This window comes from Xyrauchen texanus, chromosome 6 (assembly GCF_025860055.1).
Source record: "Xyrauchen texanus isolate HMW12.3.18 chromosome 6, RBS_HiC_50CHRs, whole genome shotgun sequence".
Taxonomy (NCBI): Eukaryota; Metazoa; Chordata; class Actinopteri; order Cypriniformes; family Catostomidae; genus Xyrauchen; species Xyrauchen texanus.
In genome coordinates this window covers 10,048,338-10,068,702 of record NC_068281.1, presented here as the reverse complement: position 1 = coordinate 10,068,702, position 20,365 = coordinate 10,048,338, and the positions used below count along the sequence as shown (strand labels likewise).

Below are 20,365 nucleotides of genomic sequence, written 5' to 3'. Positions count from 1 at the left end.
TCCGGATTGCATTCAAATAATTTTGGTGTTTATATTGTGAAAATGACCATTTGACTGCTCATTATCCAGCTTATTATATTACTGCTTTCCAAATAAATAAATGGACATGAAATATTGATTGAAATTATTTTATTAGCTTACTTCTAGAGATCGCAGAGTGAAACGATTAGTAGCAAATATACAGTGGGTACGGAAAGTATTCAGACCCCCTTAAATTTTTCACTCATTGTTATATTGCAGCCATTTGCTAAAATCATTTAAGTTCATTTTTTTTCCTCATTATTGTACACACAGCACCCCATATTGACAGAAAAACACAGAATTGTTGACATTTTTGCACATTTATTAAAAAAGAAAAACTCAAATATCACATGGTCCTAAGTATTCAGACCCTTTGTTCAGTATTTAGTAGAAGCACCCTTTTGATCTAATACAGCCACGAGTCTTTTTGGGAAAGATGCAACAAGTTTTTCACATCTGGATTTGGGTATCCTCTGCCATTCCTCCTTGCAGATCCTCTCCAGTTCTGTCAGGTTGGATGGTAAACGTTGGTGGACAGCCATTTTCAGGTCTCTCCAGCGATGCTCAATTGGGTTTAAGTCAGGGCTCTGGCTGGGTCATTCAAGAACAGTCACGGAGTTGTTGTGAAGCCACTCCTTCGTTATTTTAGCGGTGTGCTTAGGGTCATTGTCTTGTTGGAAGGTGAACCTTCGGCCCAGTCTGAGGTCCAGAGCACTCTGGAGAAGGTTTTCGTCCAGGATATCCCTGTACTTGGCCGCATTCATCTTTCCCTCGATTGCAACCAGTCGTCCTGTCCCTGCAGCTGAAAAACACCCCCACAGCATGATGCTGCCACCACCATTGCTTCACTGTTGAGACTGTATTGGACAGGTGATGAGCAGTGCCTGGTTTTCTCCACACATACCGCTTAGAATTAAGGCCAAAAAGTTCTATCTTGGTCTCATCAGACCAGAGAATCTTATTTATCACCATCTTGGAGTCCTTCAGGTGTTTTTTAGCAAACTCCATGCAGGCTTTCATGTGTCTTGCACTGAGGAGAGGCTTCCGTCGGGCCACTCTGCCATAAAGCCCCGACTGGTGGATGGCTGCAGTGATGGTTGACTTACTACAACTTTCTCCCATCTCCCGACTGCATCTCTGGAGCTCAGCCACAGTGATCTTTGGGTTCTTCTTTACCTCTCTCACCAAGGCTCTCTCACCTTCTCCCCCGATAGCTCATTTTGGCCGGACGGCCAGCTCTAGGAAGAGTTCTGGTCGTCCCAAACGTCTTCCATTTAAGGATTATGGAGGCCACTGTGCTCTTATGAACCTTAAGGGCAGCAGAAATTTTTTTGTAACCTTGCCACAATTCTGTCTCTGAGCTCTTCAGGCAGTTCCTTTGACCTCATGATTCTCATTTGCTCTGACATGCACTGTGAGCTGTAAGGTCTTATATATAGACAGGTGTGTGGCTTTCCTAATCAAGTCCAATCAGTATAATCAAACACAGCTGGACTCAATTGAAGGTGTAGAACCATCTCAAGGATGATCAGAAGAAATGGACAGCACCTGAGTTAAATATATGAGTGTCACAGCAAATGGTCTGAATACTTAGGACCATGTGATATTTCAGTTTTTCTTTTTTAATAAATGTGCAAAAATGTCAACAATTCTGTGTTTTTCTGTCAATATGGGGTGCTGTGTGTACAATAATGAGGAAAAAAAATGAACATAAATGATTTTAGCAAATGGCTGCAATATAACAAAGAGTGAAAAATTTAAGGGGGGTCTGAATACTTTCCGTACCCACTGTATTTTGCAATACCTCAATGGCCAGTGAAATATCACTATCTCTGAATGTGCGGTCGTTATTCAGAAATATCAGATCTGGATTACGCTGTGATAAGTTATGTTTTATACAGCACATTGACATCTTGAGTCCATTCTGTGATAGTTTACATCCCACACTGTTTCACTTATTGAAGTATTTACAGAAAAAATGGTTTCTCATGGACTTTCTTTTTTTAGTCTCGGGTGGTAACTTTCTAAACAGATTAGAAAGAAAAATCAATCTACCAGCTTTTTCTCTCTAACATGCATACACAAACACTTCTCCCTATCAGCATTTAAGGGAGAAAGGCTAAAAGAGTTTCACCAGTTTTGAAAACACATACAGAAAAACAACAGTGCAAATTGCGTCCAGACTACATGTGAATTTACAAGGCCTGTCAGTCGGTTAAAAATATAATAGATATGCTGATCCATCAAATTAATTGCAAATACTTGCAAATATTAACTTAAGCTGATTAAAAAAAACAACAACAAATTAAGAGAAATCAAAGACATAACGTTGTTATGGCAGAAGCATTGAATAGACAAATAGTGGCTTTAGAAGTCAACATATTGAAATCCATTTTATTTTTTTTAATTTGTTCATCTTTTTTAGGGGCCATTTTTAAAATGGTGTGTCAAGTCATGTTAAATTGGTTGCTCTGGAAGTTAGGTTAAGAGTGGGAAGAAGAACTGTGAGTGTCTGTCAGATAGAGAAAGTGGACTCAACACTTTCATTTATGTACATCTCACTACATGTATGTATGGCACAAATGATTTGCTACTATTCTTGATACTTTGACCTGCTTTTCTTGAGTTAAGTTATTTTTACATAACTTATCAATAATATAATCATCTCTTTATTTTTACCTTCTGCGCATCATGAAATCCCACCATTTTCGGGACTAACAGTATTACCTGACTTTAAAATAACAAACTGATTACCCCCATTCCTTCTCTTATCTCGCTGTTTCTTCCTTAGATCATTATCAGCTCTCGCCAACGGTGAACATGCCTCAGGATGACATGGTCATAATTGAAGACGATAGGCCGTGTGTTCTCCCCACCCACTTGTCTGAATCCTCATCCAGCTCTCATGATGACATGGGTTTCGCTGTGGAGACGCCACCGCCACCCCCCTGGGACCAAGAGCTTCCCGCTAGGTTAGTGAAAGTTTGGAGTTTAAAATGTATTGCGATGTATTTATTGAAGCACCTATTGTCTGCATTTCTATTTTAAGCATAATCTCTCAAACTCTCCTGACGATCTTCCTGAAGTGAGTGAGTCCATGGCCTTCCTTTGTTTGTCAAGGCATCTCGGTTATTAGAATGGTGCCAAGAGCTGGATGCTGTGCTGTGATTTAATTTCTCTCTCTCTGTCTCTCTCTCTCTCTCTGTCTCAGTGCTCCCATTGCCAATGATGAGTTTCAGAGAGAAGGCTTTGGCAGGCAAAGCGTGTCTGAGAAACGCACTAAGCAGTATGGAGACGCAAGCCAACTTGACATCATCAAGACCCGCAAGTCCAAGAGCATGGATCTAGGTAATCTAAAGATCAATCCCAAACACAGTACTTGGACCTAGTTACTCTAAGATACCGCTGGTATTAAGATGTGTTTTTGGGTGATTCTTTTGAAATGGGACAACGTTAATGACGAGTATAAATGGGGTCCAATTCATTTTTAATTATGTTCACTTTAACCACATTAGGAGCACTTATCATATAAACGCTCATACATTCGAAATAGTTTTAACTACATATACATAAACAAAAACTTCACTGAACTTCTCCAGTATTTCTGACATTGACACACAGGGACTCTTATATGAGGCACACATGCCCACCACTAATAAAGGTACTCCACTGAAATAACTCTAAGCACTTGTTTGTGCTTAGATGCAAGTATAATTTGGAGAAAAAGTGCACAGTATTTTTTCATCTCTTAATTTCTTTAATTTCTTAATTTTCTCTCTTTTTTTGCGCTTTATTATCATAGAGTATCATACTGAGGTAGTGATTGATGTACTGTATGTTGTTATGAAATCAAATACCTTTCTTTTGAAATCTGAACACAAATGGTTGAAGGAGACTGAAGCCTGAAGTTGCTTTCTGCTCAATCCATGCGCAGCCTTCATCAGGGCTGCAAGCTCCGGTGACAGGATAGCGCAGAGCCGCACACATGCGCAATTAAATCGTGCTTACCTCGATATCGGGGGAATTTGAATGACAAGGACAACATCCAAGGAACTGCAGACCTCTCTCGCATCAATAAAGATCACTTTTCATGTCTCCACGATCAAAAAGACACTGGCCAAAAATGGCATCCATGGAAGCGTGCAGAAGTGAAAACTACTGCTAATTGAGAAGAACATTAAGGCTTGTCTGGATTCTGCCAAAACACACCTTGACAATCCTCAAAGCTTTTGGGAGAATGTTCTGTGGACTGATGAGTACAAAGTGGATGAGTACACAAAATGAACATCATACCTTCAGTCAAGCATGGTGGTGGTAGTGTGAAGGTGTGGAGATGAATTTTGCTCTCAACCAGAAAATCCTAAAGGATAACATCCTGTCATCAGTCTGTGAGTTGAAGCTCAAGTGCAACTGGATTATGCAGAAAACAATGATCCAAATCATAGGAGTAAGTCCACCTCTAAATTAATGTTTTGGAGTGGTCTAGTCAAAGTCCTGACTTGAACCCGATTGAGATGCTGTGGCAGGAACTGATACGGGCAGTTCATGCTCAAACCCTCCAACGTGGCTGAACTAAAACAGTTCTGCTAAGAAAATAGAGCCAAATATTTTCCCCTTTTGTCATACACGCCAAGGCGGGACAAATCAAAGGTCATCACGGGCCTGCAGGCACTGGTTTGTACATCTCTACACTAGATGAAACTGCAGTCTGAAATCCAATGAATATCTGAAGTTGTTTTCATCTCTTTGTAACGTCACTTCTCAGAAGTGTCTCATTCTGAACATCAGCATTCATGACTCTCTCTAACACCAAGTCTGCACTACATTTGTCTACCTTGTGCATGTTATTTCTAATCTAAACACTGTTTGCACATATCCAGTTCTGCTGGATGCTCCTCCTTTATCCTTATTCCACCGAAATGGTGCCAATGCTGGTGACGGAGCCAGTGCTCGGCCGAGGGATCTACTAACCTCTTTCATAACCAGCCTGCATTTCCAATGCATGGAGAAATATAACGAGAATAACAACATTTTTCAACGAAGTTTTCATTTTGTTTAGAATAAATTTCCCAAAGTTCAAATTTTTCAAGGCAGTTTTCTAGACAAGATTTATTTGTTGTTTTGAAAACTTGAAAATGGTGGTGACGTTAGTGGTTCTTGTTTGGAGATCAGCAGGTTTAAGGGAGCAGGCCGACAATCACCTTTCATTGGTGGAAACATGTGGAACGGGGCCAGATTGGGTACTGGCTTTGGCACTGTATCGGTGGAAAAGGCATAACTCTGAAGGAGAAGAATCGCTATGGAAACTGTTTGTTAATGAGCACTGGCTGATTGTTTCTGTCTGGTTTGTTGTTGGTGATACTTGCCTGGTTGCTTGCTGCATGTTGAATGGTCAAACTAACCACACTGTGAATGTTTGTGTGTGTCACACAGTGGCTGAGATTAACCTCACACAATGCACTGAGAACCACACAGGTAAGCATGACCCCCTTTGCACTTATTCCCAAACTCACTTAAATTCTACACGACAGGATCATTATATTCCTGGCTGTTTTTCTTCAATTATAAAGATTTTTTTTCCTTGCTGTGTTGTCATTAATTTCTTTCCTGGTTGCAGTTACTCTTAGGCAAAAGCTTAATGAGTCAAAGAGCATTTGGTGATCTCAAAACTGCCCTGTTTTGTGTGATTTTCTATAAATATTTAAAGACATATTCAGGGTTCAATACAAGTTGAGCTCAGTCAACAGCACTTGTGGCATAATGTTGATTACCACAAACATTGATTTCGACTCACCAAAAGGCAAATATTTTGGGTATAGAAAGGCATTATTGTATAACCAATAGTTAAAAAAATTGTGCAGACTTTTCGCAAGAATGTGTGCTTTGTGAGCGGCCCTCTAAGTCCACCTCAGACTGATTGACATTGATATATGCGATTAATTGTGACCGATTTGATTAATCAGCATATTGTGTAACTATGAACTGACATTACTGATTGTAATGTTGCAAAAATATATGACTGGTTTGTGTGCTAAAATAGCTAACGGGGAGGTCTGACACACTTCACTAAGGCAGTGCAGCTTGATGAAGATAAAGGCATGCAATATTTCCTCTGCTCCATTTTCACTCATTTATCTTCATCACATACACATGTCTTCTCTCGCTCCCATGCTTGACTACTTAAACTTACACACGCTCCACACACTGTTCAGATGAATGTGGCTGCTTGGGTTAGGGTTGAGATTGTTGTGCAGAATGCATGAATAACTGGTTGATGGTGATTTTTGATTTAACTAGAGGACTCTTCCTCAGGCTCTTCCTCACATGATGTGGGCCCTTCTCTCGGCCTAAAGAAGTCCAGCTCTCTGGAGAGTTTACAGACTGCCGTTGCTGAAGTAACGCTTGACGGTGACCTCTCTTTCCACCGGCCACGCCCACACATCATAAGGGGGCGGGGGTGCAACGAGAGCTTCCGAGCTGCAATTGACAAGTCGTACGACAGGCCAGCAGCAAATGAGGATGAAGAGGAGGGCATGGAAACATGTACGGCTGCTTTTGTTTGGTTTAGTCAGTTTGGACACCCTCATTCTTTATTATTGGTGTTTTTCTCATTTTAGAATAATCTTAAACTCATCAAAACTATGAAATGACACAAATGGAATTATGTAGTGACAAATATTTTTTAAATCATAAACATTATATATATTTAGCTTCAAAGCAGCAATCCTTTCCCTATATTACAGCTCTGCACTCTCTTGGCATTCTTGCAACCATTTTTGTGAAGTATCGAGTTTTTCCAAAATACAAAAATCCTAGGCTTCATTTTCTTTATGCAAAATATTATTTCATATTTATTTGTATTGATTTGGGGTTGAAGATGTCCAGGTAATTTAGTTGATATACATTTTTTGTGTCCCTCTTTTCCCTTTAGTGGAGGAGGACACTGAGGGAAGCTCTCGGTCAGGGCGGGATTCTGTTTCCACGGTAGCTGACTTAACTCCACTTCCCATCACCGAGCAACAGCTGGTCAATGGCAACCAGCCTCAAAACAACAAGAAGAAAGAAAAAGCAGGAAAGGACAAAAAGAAGCCTGAGAAAGAAAAGAGTAAAACAAAGAAAGGAATGCTCAAGGGCCTCGGAGAGATGTTCAGGTAATTAAAAGCGCATTTGAATTGCATTGCAGATAAAAGAGTCTTTTTAATGATGATGATAGCACAGATGAGCCAAGAAGAGAACACTTATTCATAACGTCCTTAATTACGTCAAAACACATTCGATTTTCTGTGAGCTGCCCACTTAGACAACATTTTTAAGCACATTAAGTGCACGTCTGACACAAAACCTGTTTCAAACATTAGGCAGCAAATAATGTCAAGTTTTTCATTTTGCCCAAAATTGAAGGCAGGTGTCCTTCCAATTCCAGAATGCATTGTGATAAATTGCATACCATTTTTTTTTTATCCAGAATGGTGGACAAAGTTGAAGACTATGTCGATTTTAAATGTAATTCTTTTTCAATTATGCGCAGTTTCATATAGTTTTTTGCCAAGAGTAGCTGTAGTTATATAAGCCTAGCAAAGTCATATCAACAGTGAGCATTAGTCTGTTTCGAATTTCTGCATGTTACGAATTATGCATGATGACATTTAAACGCTATGAGTTTATATAATGTACACAATAAAACAAAACCCTAACCAACAAAACCCATCTTCAGTCGGACTCATTATTAGATACTTTAAAACTTAACTGATGTCAATGACTGTTGGCCTACATGATAGCACAGCAATAACGATTTTAGAGTTTTGTGGGGATACCACCAGGTTTTTGGTCTAAAAATGCATTTTTTATATAAATAAATGTATACAGAATGCACGGCAGGTCACAGCAAAAGTATTAATATTATTAGTATTTGAAGGAGAAAAAAAAAATATTTTCACCAAAACAAAAGATGCCACATTATACAGTACATTACATTAGAGATATAAGATAACTCAAGTCAGATTAAATACAAAGGCAAAAAATGCAACAGTATGGAATACATTTTGAAGACAATCCATGTATGATCAGAGAGGTTTTTTGAAAGGGAAAAGAGTCTATACTATAGACCTTATTCAGGCTTGTGCCATCTTTTTAGTGGCAATGACAATGATGCTGTGAGGGATAGACCTTCCATCTCTTCAATGGCACAAACAGTGTAAAGCTGCTTAAATCTCCTAGATCATATCCGATTTTCCACAACTCATGAAGTCTGGAGTTCTTTGTACACTGATTGTTCTTGGATAGATATTTTATCAATGTTTTTTCTGCAGAATGATCTAAAAACACAAAGATGGCGCTAGCATGAATACAGCAGTGTTGTAGCAATTTTATTTACATGTTCAAAAAACCCATTCAAGAATTTTTTTTTTTTAGTTTTTAAAGCATTTGACGCAAATAAAATGTACGTCCTCAATGCTGGTTTAGGATTGCTTCCTTGAGTTCCTTCCATGAATTAAGTCGGTTGTCAAAGCAGCTTTCTGTGCTGCAGTGCCACCTGTTCTGCTGGTTTTAATAACTGCAGCATCTCCTGACACGTGATCTAAAGCTAATATTTTACTGGTCAAGGGGCCAGTGGTGGCTCAGCGGTTAAGGCTCTGGGTTACTGACCGAAAGGTCGGGGGTTCAAGCCCCAGCACTGCCAAGATACCACTGTTGGGCCCTTGAGCAAGGCCCTTGACCCTATCTGCTCCAGGGGTGCTGTTTCATGGCTGACCCTGCGATCTGACCCCAGCTTAGTTGGGATATGCGAAAACAACTGCATTTCATTGGCTCTGTACCTGTATGACAATAAAGTTGAATCTTAATCTTCATCACTTCAATCTATGGCAAATTGACATACTCGCTGTAATAAAAGCCTCGCTTTGTCGGCATGTGAATATTCGCTTCAGGTGTGAATGGCTTCATGAGTATCCATTGTTTCCATTAAAAATGTTAATCATGGTAAAAAAAATTTTTTGCCTGCTTTCTACAGTATGTAAAAGGGCCATTTGTCTGCCATTTGCTTTGCATAATCACGTAGCCTCCAGTGTGAAAAGGCCTTAAGAAATTAACTTCTCTTTACCACTATGGAAAAGTTTGAGTTTCCGATAAATTTATGAGATGGATGTGCGAAGTCTGGAGAAGAGAGGGATAGAGATGGCTGCTTGTTTTAAGATTTTTGAATCTGTCAGCAATAGATCAATATTTTTGCGAACGTTGAATGTTTTAGATGACTTCTGAAGCATTGGAGTGTTTTAAAGGCTGTCATCTGCCTCACTGAACCAAAAAGCTACCTGCTACATATTAATGAGCCCTCTACATATTAATAATCCAAACCCTCATAGAGGTTGATTCACTTTGACACACCTTTCAAAGTTCATACACACATCTTTCAACCTTCGCACACACCCTTCAATCTATGCCTGCGGACTGATAAGAATCTTTATTTTACATATGGCACTGTTTGTCTTGCGGAACTTCAAAGTAGTGATCAATCTCATCCATTGGTTGGACAAAGAGATAGTCCCTCCCCAATCTCACACAATTGGTTGAGTCAGTTTCACTGTCTGGCTAGTCGGCACTCTCAAACTAACTTACAAAATAACCCTAAAAAAGAACATATAAGTTTAAGTGTTTAAGTTGTTGAAACAGTTCAGTCAAAAGTTTGCTGAATTTAAATGAATAGTTAACCCAAAAATTACATTTCTCTCATAATTTACTCACCTTTAATCTATCAGAGATGTGTATGACTTTCTTTCTTCTGAAGAGCTTAGATTTGTTGAAGAATATTTCAACTCTGTAGGTCCAAACAATGCAAGTGAATGATTGCAAGATCTTTGAAGCACCAAAAAGCACATAAAGGCAGCATAAACTGAATGCATTGGTCTGTTCTCACCCTAAATAGATCTGATCACTTGAGAAGACATGGATTAAAACACTGGAGTCATTTGGGATACTTTTATTTTGTAGCTTTCAAAGTTTTGGTCACTATTCATTTGCATTGTAAGGGCCTACAGAGCAGAGATATTCTTCTAAAAATCTTCATTTGTGTTCTGCAGAAGAAAGTCAATTGCAGGGTTAAATAATGTAGCCATTGTCACCCTGTGCCATGATGATTATCATGACATCAACACAAAGTCCTGCAGCAGTGTCACCAGTGTTCATTTTTTCCCAGTTTTTTTATTTGGTCATAGTTTTAGGGTGCTTTCACACTAGCACTTTTGGCGTGATGAGGACATTTTAGTTTTTGGGTGAACTATTCTTTTAACTTAAGGTACAGTAAGGTTACACACCATAAATCTGTAATACTGGCCTGACATGATATATTTTTGTGAATGTGTGTCTTTAAGGTTCGGGAAGTACCGTAAAGATGAGCGTTTGGATGGTGGAAAGTGGAAGGCGGAGGAAACGCAGGCATCTGAGGAGGAGACAGGCCGAATGAGACAAGAACAAGAGAGGTACACACACACACGCAGTCAGAGCTAATCTACACCATCATTACTCTCTAATCAGAGGTATTTCCTGATGCCCTACCTGCCATCATGCAGAACCTTACCCACTTCCTCAAACCGTCTTCCTCAGTGATTGTTTGAGCACTTTTGTTTACAGTTGAAGTCTGAAGTTTACATACACCTCAGCCAAATACATTTAAACAGTTTTTCACAATTCCTGACATTTAATCGTAGAAAACATTCCCTGTATTAATTCAGTTAGGATCACTACTTTATTTTAAGAATGTGAAATAATAGTAGAGAAAATTATTTATTTCAGCTTTTCTTTCTTTCATCACATTCCCAGTGTGTCAGAAGTTTACATACACTTTGTTTTATTTGGTAGAATTGCCTGTAAATTGTTTAACTTGTGTCAAACCTTTTGGAAAGCCTTCCACGAGCTTCTCACAACAAGTTGCTGGAATTTTGGCCCATTCCTCCAGACAGAACTGGTGCAACTGAGTCAGGTTTGTAGGCCTCCTTGCTTGTACATGCTTTTTCAGTTCTGCCCACAATCTTTTAAGATTGATGTCAGGGCTTTGTGATGGGAACTTCAAAACCTTGACTTTGTTGTCCTTAAGCCATTTTGCCACAACTTTGGAGGTATGCTTGTGGTCATTGTCCATTTGAAAGACTCATTTGTGACCGAACTTTAATGACTTGATGTCTTGAGGTTTTGCTTCAATATATACACATCATTTTCCTTCCTCATGATGCTATCTATTTTCTGAGGTGCACCAGTCCTTCCCTCAGCAAAGCACCCCCATAATATGATGTTGCTACCCCATGCTTCACGGTTGGGATGGTGTTCTTTGGCTTGACAGCCTCACCTTTTTTCTTCCAAACATAACAATGGTCATTATGGCCAAACAGTTACATTTTTGTTTCATCAGACCAGAGGACATTCCTCCAAATAATAAGATCTTTGTCCCCATGTGCACTTGCAAACTGTAGTCTGGCTACTTCAAGTCAAGTGGTTTTTATTGTCGTTTCAACCATATACAGTTAGTACAGTACACAGCAAAACGAGACAACGTTCCTCCAGGACCATGGTGCTACATAAAAACAACAAAGGACCAACATAGGACCACATGAGACAACACAACGAAATAAAATACCTATATAAACTACCTATATATACCTATATAAAGTGCACGTGCAAACATGTGCAAAAAGTACAGGACAGTACAACAAATTACTGACAATGAACAGGACAATAGACAGTGCAAGCGCCGACCAGTACACAGTAGTGCAAAAAGATGACAGTTTCTAAAAATGTAAACATAACATACTATGAGATAATGTTCTATGCACATAGCAGTTATTGAGGTAGCAGACAGTTATAAAGTGACAGTTATTAAAGTGCAACTCAGGACACGTGTGTGTCAAACCAGTCTCTGAGTATTGAGAAGTCTGATGGCTTGGGGAAGAAGCTGTTACACAGTCTGGCCGTGAGGGCCCGAATGCTTCGGTACCTCTTGCCAGGCGGGAGGAGGGTAAAGAGTTTGTGTGAGGGGTGTGTGGGGTCAGTCCACAATGCTGGTTGCTTTGTGGATACAGTGTTTTTTGTAAATGTCTTTGATGGAGGGAAGAGAGACCCCAATGATCTTCTCAGCTGTCCTCACTATCCTCTGCAGGGCTTTGCGGTCCGAAGCGGTGCAAGTCCCAAACCAGGCAGTGATGCAGCTGCTCAGGATGCTCTCAATAGTCCCTCTATAGAATGTAGTGAGGATGGGGGTTGGGAGATGTGCTTTCCTCAGCCTTCGAAGAAAGTAGAGACGCTGCTGGGCTTTCTTGGTGATAGAGCTGGTGTTGAGGGACCAGGTGAGGTTCTCCGCCAGGTGAACACCAAGGAATTTGGTGCTCTTGACGATCTCCACAGAGGAGCCGTCGATGTTCAGCGGAGTGTGTTCACCTTGTGCTCTCCTAAAGTCAACAACCATCTCTTTTGTTTTGTCGACATTCAGGGACAGGTTGTTGGCTCTACACCAGTTAGTCAGCCGCTGCACCTCCTCTCTGTATGCTGACTCATTGTTCTTGCTGATGAGACCCACCACGGTCGTGTCATCGGCGAACTTGATGATGTGATTTGAGCTGTGCATTGCTGCACAGTCGTGAGTCAGCAGAGTGAACAGCAGTGGACTGAGCACACAGCCCTGGGGGCCCCAGTGCTCAGTGTGGTGGTGGTGGAGATGCTGTTCCCGATCCGGACTGACTGAGGTCTCCCAGTCAGGAAGTCCAGGATCCAGTTGCAGAGGGAGGTGTCCAGGCCCAGCAGGTTCAGCTTTCCAATCAGGTGCTGGGGAATGATTGTGTTGAGTGCTGAGCTGAAATCTATGAACAGCATTCGAGCGTATGAGTCCTTATTGTCTAGGTGGGTGAGGGCCAGATGGAGGGTTGTGGTGATGGCATCGTCCGTTGAGCGGTTTGAACGATCACGCAAACTGCAGTGGGTCTAGTGAGGGGGCAGCTGGGTCTTAATCTGCCTCATGACGAGCCTCTCGAAGCACTTCATGATGATGGGTGTAAGTCGCGACGGGACGGTAGTCGTTGAGGCAGGACACTGGAGACTTCTTTGGCATGGGGATGATGGTGGTGGCCTTGAAGCACGTTGGAACAACGCGCTGCTCAGAGAGATGTTGAAGATGTCTGTAAGAACATCTGCTAGCTGGTCTGCACATCCTCTGAGCACTCTGCCAGGAATGTTGTCTGGTCCAGCAGCCTTCCGTGGGTTGACTCTACGTGAGAGTTTTCCTCACATCTGCCGTGGTAAGACAGAGCACCTGGTCGTTGGGAGGAGGGTGGACTTCCTCGCCATCACGTCGTTCTGCACTTCAAACCCGGCGTAGAAGTCGTTCAGCGCATCTGGAAGGGAGGCATCTTTGTCACAGGCAACTGATGTTGTCCTGTAGTTGGTGATGGCCTGGATGCCCTGCCACATGCGCCGCGTGTCTCCGCTGTCCTGGAAGTGACTGTGGATTCTCTGGGCGTGTGCGCGCTTTGCCTCTCTGATTGCCCGTGGCAGTTTGGCCCTAGCTGTTCTTAGGGCTGCCTTATCGCCTGCTCTGAAGGCGGAGTCTACTTTATGGCGGTTTTGGAGCAGTGGCTTCTTCCTTGCTGAGCAGCCTTTCAGGTTATGTCAATATAGGTCTCGTTTTACTGTGGATATAGATACTTGTCCACCTGTTTCCTCCAGCATCTTCACAAGAGAATTTGTCTCCTTCCTGAGCGGTATGATGGCTGCGTGGACCCATAGTTTTTATACTTGTGTACTATTGTTTGTACAGATGAAAGTAGAACCTTCAGGTATTTGGAATTTGCTCCCAAGGATGAACCTGACTTGCGGAGGTCCACCATTTTGTTTCTGAGGTCTTGGCTGATTTCTTTTGATTTTCCCATGATGTCATGCAAAGAGGCTCGGAGTTCGAAGGTAGGCCTTAAAATACATCCACAGGTACACCTCCAGTTCAGTACACCTCCTATCAGAAGCTAATTGGATAAATGCTTGATATCATTTTCTTGAATTTTCCAAGCTGCTTAAAGGCACAGTTAACTTAGTGTATGTAAACTTCTGACCCACTGGAATGGCGATATGGTCAATTAAAAGTGAAACAATCTGTCTGTTAACAATTGTTGGAATAATTACTCATGTCATGCACAAAGTAGATGTCCTAAATGACTTGCAAAACTGTAGTTTGCTAATATTAATCCTGTGGAGTGGTTAAAAATTTGTTTTAATGACTTCAACTAAAGTGTATGTAAACTTCTGACTTCACTTGCATATGTTGTGTCTGTGTGTTGTAAAACCATTATTATGTTTTCATATTTTGTGTTTGAATTATCTTCATCCTGCTTTAGTAAAAAGCCTAATGTGTTTTGCCCTTTTCAGTTGAGCATGTGTGTTTGCCTGCAGGTGTTTGTGATAATTTTGTTTTATTAATAATGTCATGTGAACCCCTCAGTTTTTTTTCTTCTGTCCTGTGAGACCCTGCTGAGCAATCCCCTCTCATTCAATCTCTTTCTCTCGCTCACACTCTTTTTGTTGTTGTTTGGGGTTGTAAAGGTGTTTGAGTGAGTCTATTAAGACCTCAATATACTTCCGTAAATGTTCTTCTTCATTCATCATTCAGGAGTAAAAAGAAGTTCTAAACAGCCGAGTAATGGTATACTGTTTCTGAACATTCATACACCTGCCACACCACTGTGGGAGTCATTTAGAAGAACATTTAAATATGAGGATGCTACATGTAAAACCTTAAAAATGTGTTATCAATGACTTTATGCCTCAGTAGAATTCACATGAGGTCAGTAAAAGAAGGTTGTTTACATTAAGAATTCATGACACTAATGCGCTAACATGCTACACGTGGCCATAATATGCACTGGTTACACTCTGTTATTGTAATTTATTATGACACTGATACCATTGCAAAGATGAGTATATAAAATTTGTATGTGCAGAACAAAAATTCAATGATGATAGAGGCATATCTAACTTTAGACAGATTACGGTTACAGTTTACGGATGGCACATGAGTGAATGGGCACTTGAGAGTATTTGAGAAGATTTGATTCCTTTAGTAGAGCAAACGATCGTACAGATATAGGTACATTTACAACAGCTCACTAATAATTCTACATGCTGACATGTTCATGTTGACCGATTTTGACTCACTGAACAACATAAACAAAATTAGCCATCAACCTCCAGGTAAGAGGAGCTTCAGGTCACACCTACCGATGATGTGGACCAATGGCAGTAAGAAGGTGTTTAGCAGCCGATAAGAATTTTTCCTAAAAGTTCACCACAGCAGATGTTACGAACCTCCGAAATGAATGCAAAAGCTCCTCCTTTTTGGCCAGATTTTGTTCTAAATTACATCACACCCATTCATTCTTTGATTTTGTAGGAAGTATATTGAGGCATTTAGTCCTGTCGTAAAGGCAGCAGTCTTTATTGCTGGCTAAATAACTTGTATTGTGACTTATGTAGTATTTACATTGTAATTACATATTAATAGCATGTTAGTAACAGCACAACCAAACTGAACTTCTTTCTGGAATAAGTCCTGTTTTCAGTGTCAGATTAAGAGATGCCCTCATTCAGAAGTGTTTCATCCTGTCAGGTCAGTTATTTCTTGTTCTTAATTTTTTGTTTGTGTAGAATTCAGGCTAAAACGCTGGAAATTCGTCAGCGTCAAGCCAGAGAAAGAGATTACGCTGAAATACAGGACTTCAGCCGGTCCACTCTGACCTCGCTTCCTGCCGAGGAGCCACTGTACGCCGGCATCACCTCGCTGGAACGTGGCGGGTACCATCGGATCTACACTCCTCCAGACTCGCCATTTACACAAAAACAGAATGGCCGAAATGGGCACCCCTCTACATCAGACAGGTATTGACTTTAATCACTCTGATTTTTAAACTTGTGTTTGACGAATAAGCATGTGTGCACTTGCTCCTTCAGGCTTTTCGAATAAAAGGCCTTATGAAACCAAACAGGATAAGCAGATCTGACAGTATTTGAAATTATTTTGCTTTTGATTGAATAATTCAACAAGACAGGAGGAACATATCACCCTCAGGTGGACTTAGATCTTCTCTAGAGAGCCAGCTCTTATAAAGTCATAGATTTTTTTAGTCCATTTATATACTGCTTTAGTTTTTTGACTGGAAGAAACATTATCGTAGCTTTGGAAAATGGTTTAAATACTGTCATTTCACCCAGGGGAATTAGGTCAGTGTCAAATAAGAGAAGTTAGAAGATTGAAGTTCACCCATTTAGAATAGTAGTCCCACTGCAAATATAGCAATTTAGACAACTCAGGGTTCCCATGCATCCTGGAAAATCTGGAATTTTACAATGCAGTTTTCCAGACATGGAAAATGTAAAACATACCTAAATGTCCTGGAAAATAGTTATTTGTCCTTGAAAAGGTTTAGTATATTAAATCTGTTGCTAACGAGATTTTTGTTACATGTAAAAAAACATGGTAATCATCGGGACTCGGAATAGGAGTCAAATACACAAATTATTTTTGTTTTGTCAAAGCAGGTTGCTGTGCATTTTGACACAACGTCAACAGTTAACTGTCATCAATAAATCCCTGTCATATAATTTCTCTGCTCATCTGCTGTCATCTCTGCTTTGCTCCAATTAAATAGTTTAAGCATTGATATAGAACATAAGCTATAAAATGCAGAATGACATGGAATATGACATATTTGGACAAAAAAATAAATCTTTTATGGTGATGAATATTCACACTGAGCCATGTAGTGAACTGCTTATCTAGAGGTGAGAAACTACCTTCAAAAGCATACAGAAATGGCAAAATAAGATACATTTAAATAGACACGTGTCTACCACCCCTGGAGTCTCGAGTTCGAATCCAGGGCATACTGAGTGACTCCAGCCAGGTCTCCTAAGCATCCAAATTGGCCTGGTTGCTAGGGAGGATAGAGTCACATGGGTTAACCACCTTGTGGTCGCTATAATGTGTGGTTCTCGGTGGGGCGCGTGGAGAGTTCTGTGTGTGTATACCACGGAGAATAGCGTGGGCCTCCACACACGCTTCTTCTCCGCTATAGCGCACTCAACAAGCCACGTCATAAAATACACGGATTGACTTTTCAGACGCGGAGGAATTCGTCCTCCACCACGAGGATTGAGGTGAGTCACTACGCCACCACGAGAACTTGGAGCGCATTGGAATTGGGTATTTCAAATTGGGGAGAAAGGGGAAGGGAAAAAACATGGACGCATGTGTTTTTGCTTAAATATTACACGTGTTGGGCATATCGAATGTCCTGGAAAATTGTGTCTTGAAAAGAGTGGGAACTCTGCAACTTTACAAGTCAAATACATGCTTTTTCTGAATAATTTATGTAAGTGCTTTGGCAAGTCTTTAAACTCTCTGAACTGTGGCACCTTTTGCATTGTAAATGCCTTACTTTAACCCTGATTTAGTATTTAGTATTTCAGCGCAAAAAATTTTGTTGATTTAAACTTTTTTAATGATTTAATTATTTAAAAATGTATTTAGACTCATCCCTCCTTTTCATTAAAAAAGAAACAATTTAGGTTATAGTGAAACACTTACAATGAAAGTGAATGTGGCCATTTTTAAGGCAGAAATGTTAATAATTTTATAAAAGCACTTACGTTAACTACTGTTATAACTAATGCATTATTTGAGCTGTAAATTACATTTCACAGAAAAGGTTAGTTAGTGATTTTATCACACTAAAATGATGTTAATCATGCATGTTGTTTACGTCTTGTGACAATATTTTTGAGAAAGTGAATATTTGAATGTTCCAAAATTGGCCACATTCACTTCCATTGTAAGTGTCTCACTGTCACCTAAATTTTTGCTTTTTTTAAAGAAATGGAGGGGCAAGTCAAAATAAATTTTTTGCGGTAATCAATATTATGCCCCAACTGCTGTCGATTGTGCTTAATTTGTATTAAATCCAGAATATCCAAGTTTGCCATTAGGTTCATTCTCTCAGCAACTGTTAACACTGGCCCGTCAATGCTGAGACAACTAAATTAACCAATCGCAAGAGTTGGGGGAGGAACTACCCATTTGTTCTATCAACAGCAGATGGGAGCATATTTGGAAAGCTGTTTGAAAGCAATGTTTATTTTTGTCCTTCCATTCGATTACTCAAGTGGCGCAGAAATTACACACAGCTTTAACTTGTATTGAAGCCGGAAATGTTCTTAAAATATTTTTGACTGCAGCATTCTGTCTGAGAATGTAATTCCTTAAGCTGTATATAGTGTTGAAAGCAGTCTCAAGGAGTTTCATATAATCCAATTTGTGAGAATGTTTTGCACCTTTTCTTGAGACTAATACAAACACAGGCAGAGAAAAACAGGAAGGCCACTTCCTCTAAGAACCCTTAGGGAACAGGAAGTGGGTGTCATTTCACTGTGAGATACATGGAATGGAACTGTGGGAATTATCCTCAGAAATCTGGGCATGGAAGTGGATCTTTAACGGGGCACAATGCATGCATGGTTGGGTGTGTGTTAATGGGAATTAAAGGGCAATGTTGTGTATGTGTGTTAAACAAGCATTTGTAGGGTATTGCATACATATCGTGATCTTTAAGTTTCCAATTGTCTGCAATGCAGCCAAAAAGCTTTGCAGTTTTTTTTCAGTAATGTTGCCAAATAGCTAAAATACAAGTCTTACAAGTCCAGTTGAGGTGTAATTATGATATTAAGAGAAGTCTTACGGAAACGTATGTGAATATTGAAGGGTTTTCTCTCTCTCACTCAATTGTACTTTATTGGCATGATTGTGTTTACATATAATATTGCCAAAGCAGTAATACACAAAACAGATACTGACAAGACAAATAATAATAATAATAATAATAAAACGGTAACAAATATCAATAAAAATAGAATTAATATAAGGTGCCAGGTAATTAATAAAATAAAAACTTTAATAACAATATACCTATTGTTATTAAAGTTGATATAAAGTATATCTATATATATCAAATGGAATGGACTCTCTCTCTCTCTCTCTCTCTCTCTCTCTCTCTCTCTTCTCTGTCTCTGATATCAGCATACATTTTACATTTAAAATGAGTGTGTATATTCGTGATTCTTAAATTGGTAATCTGTATAATCTGTGTGTATGTGATGTTTGTTTGTGTGTTTTTTTTTTCTTCAAACTGTATGCCTATGTGAGTGTGTACATCTAAGACGTGCCGTTTAAATGAATTAAATTAAATCTCTCTTATGCGCTTCCACTACCGACCCCTCCCTTTTGAGCTTTGATTCTCTAAAGTTTTATTAAATTGACTTCTATAGATTTGAGAATGAGAGAATGAGAACGTACACACACACACACACACACACACACACACACACACACACACACACACTGATTACACGTTTTTTTCATGTGTCATTTTGAGCAGAGCTATCTGAGCTCTTCCTGTGCACATTAGAGCCATTGGGAAATTTTAGAGTGGACCAAAATGGGCGCATTTTGATGTCACTATATACTTTAGAAACGACTGAGCTCATGAATATTAATTCCCTTGCGCTGGTGTTGCTGGTTCCAGAGGTTAAAATCATATTTTCTCCATAGAGAATATATTTTTATTGATAGCATCTTCTAGAATACTAAAATGTTTGATTTAGTATGTTAGATACATTGAGTTTTAGCAAATTCTTACTATTCAGTGTCACTTTTCTTAGTGTGTTTTCATGTAAGGTGCAGCGATTGATTACATCAGAAGTGATTTCAAATGCGAGCCAAAACAACTCTCTATGATCATGTTGGAGAAAGAATCATCATTGCTAGTAAATAGTTTTTTTTTACTCGCCAGACTTTTGAGTAAAAATTAATTAATCAAACTGAGAGAGGGGCCTCTTCATATATATTGGTGCAATACAGTATATTGTCATTTTTCTTTATGTATTTTGCTTTATTATTTTAATCACATTTTAGCTTTTTAAAAATGTAAAAATTTTACATTCTATTAATTTATATGATGTCATGAAATCATATTTTTAATAATGATACAAGCTGTTGTCACTGTTTGAAATTTCGTACACATTTTTAACAAAACAATTCACAAGGTAGGAACCGAATAATGAAAATTGGGGGTAACGATTGTGAAATTTGGCTAACAATTAATTGTCAAACAAATAACTGTGATTATGGTGATTAATTGCCTGTTTTAAGACTATGATGATTAATTGTCTGTTTTAGGTGTTTCACGAATATGATGATTAATTACCATACAAACTCACTATGTGTCCTTCATGCACACAACAAAGTCATTTATACCAATTTAGCTTG

General features: G+C 39.5%; 1 protein-coding gene across 1 annotated transcript in view; it reads left to right on the top strand.

The window, feature by feature from the left end:
• Positions 1–20,365, top strand: part of LOC127644715 (partitioning defective 3 homolog) — a 122,726-nt gene that overhangs the window by 68,630 nt on the left and 33,731 nt on the right. Inside the window, 7 exon segments of the mRNA XM_052128042.1 lie at positions 2,813–2,993; positions 3,233–3,369; positions 5,455–5,496; positions 6,334–6,564; positions 6,953–7,172; positions 10,389–10,496; positions 15,694–15,924. Coding sequence (XP_051984002.1) covers positions 2,813–2,993; positions 3,233–3,369; positions 5,455–5,496; positions 6,334–6,564; positions 6,953–7,172; positions 10,389–10,496; positions 15,694–15,924 — 1,150 coding nt within the window.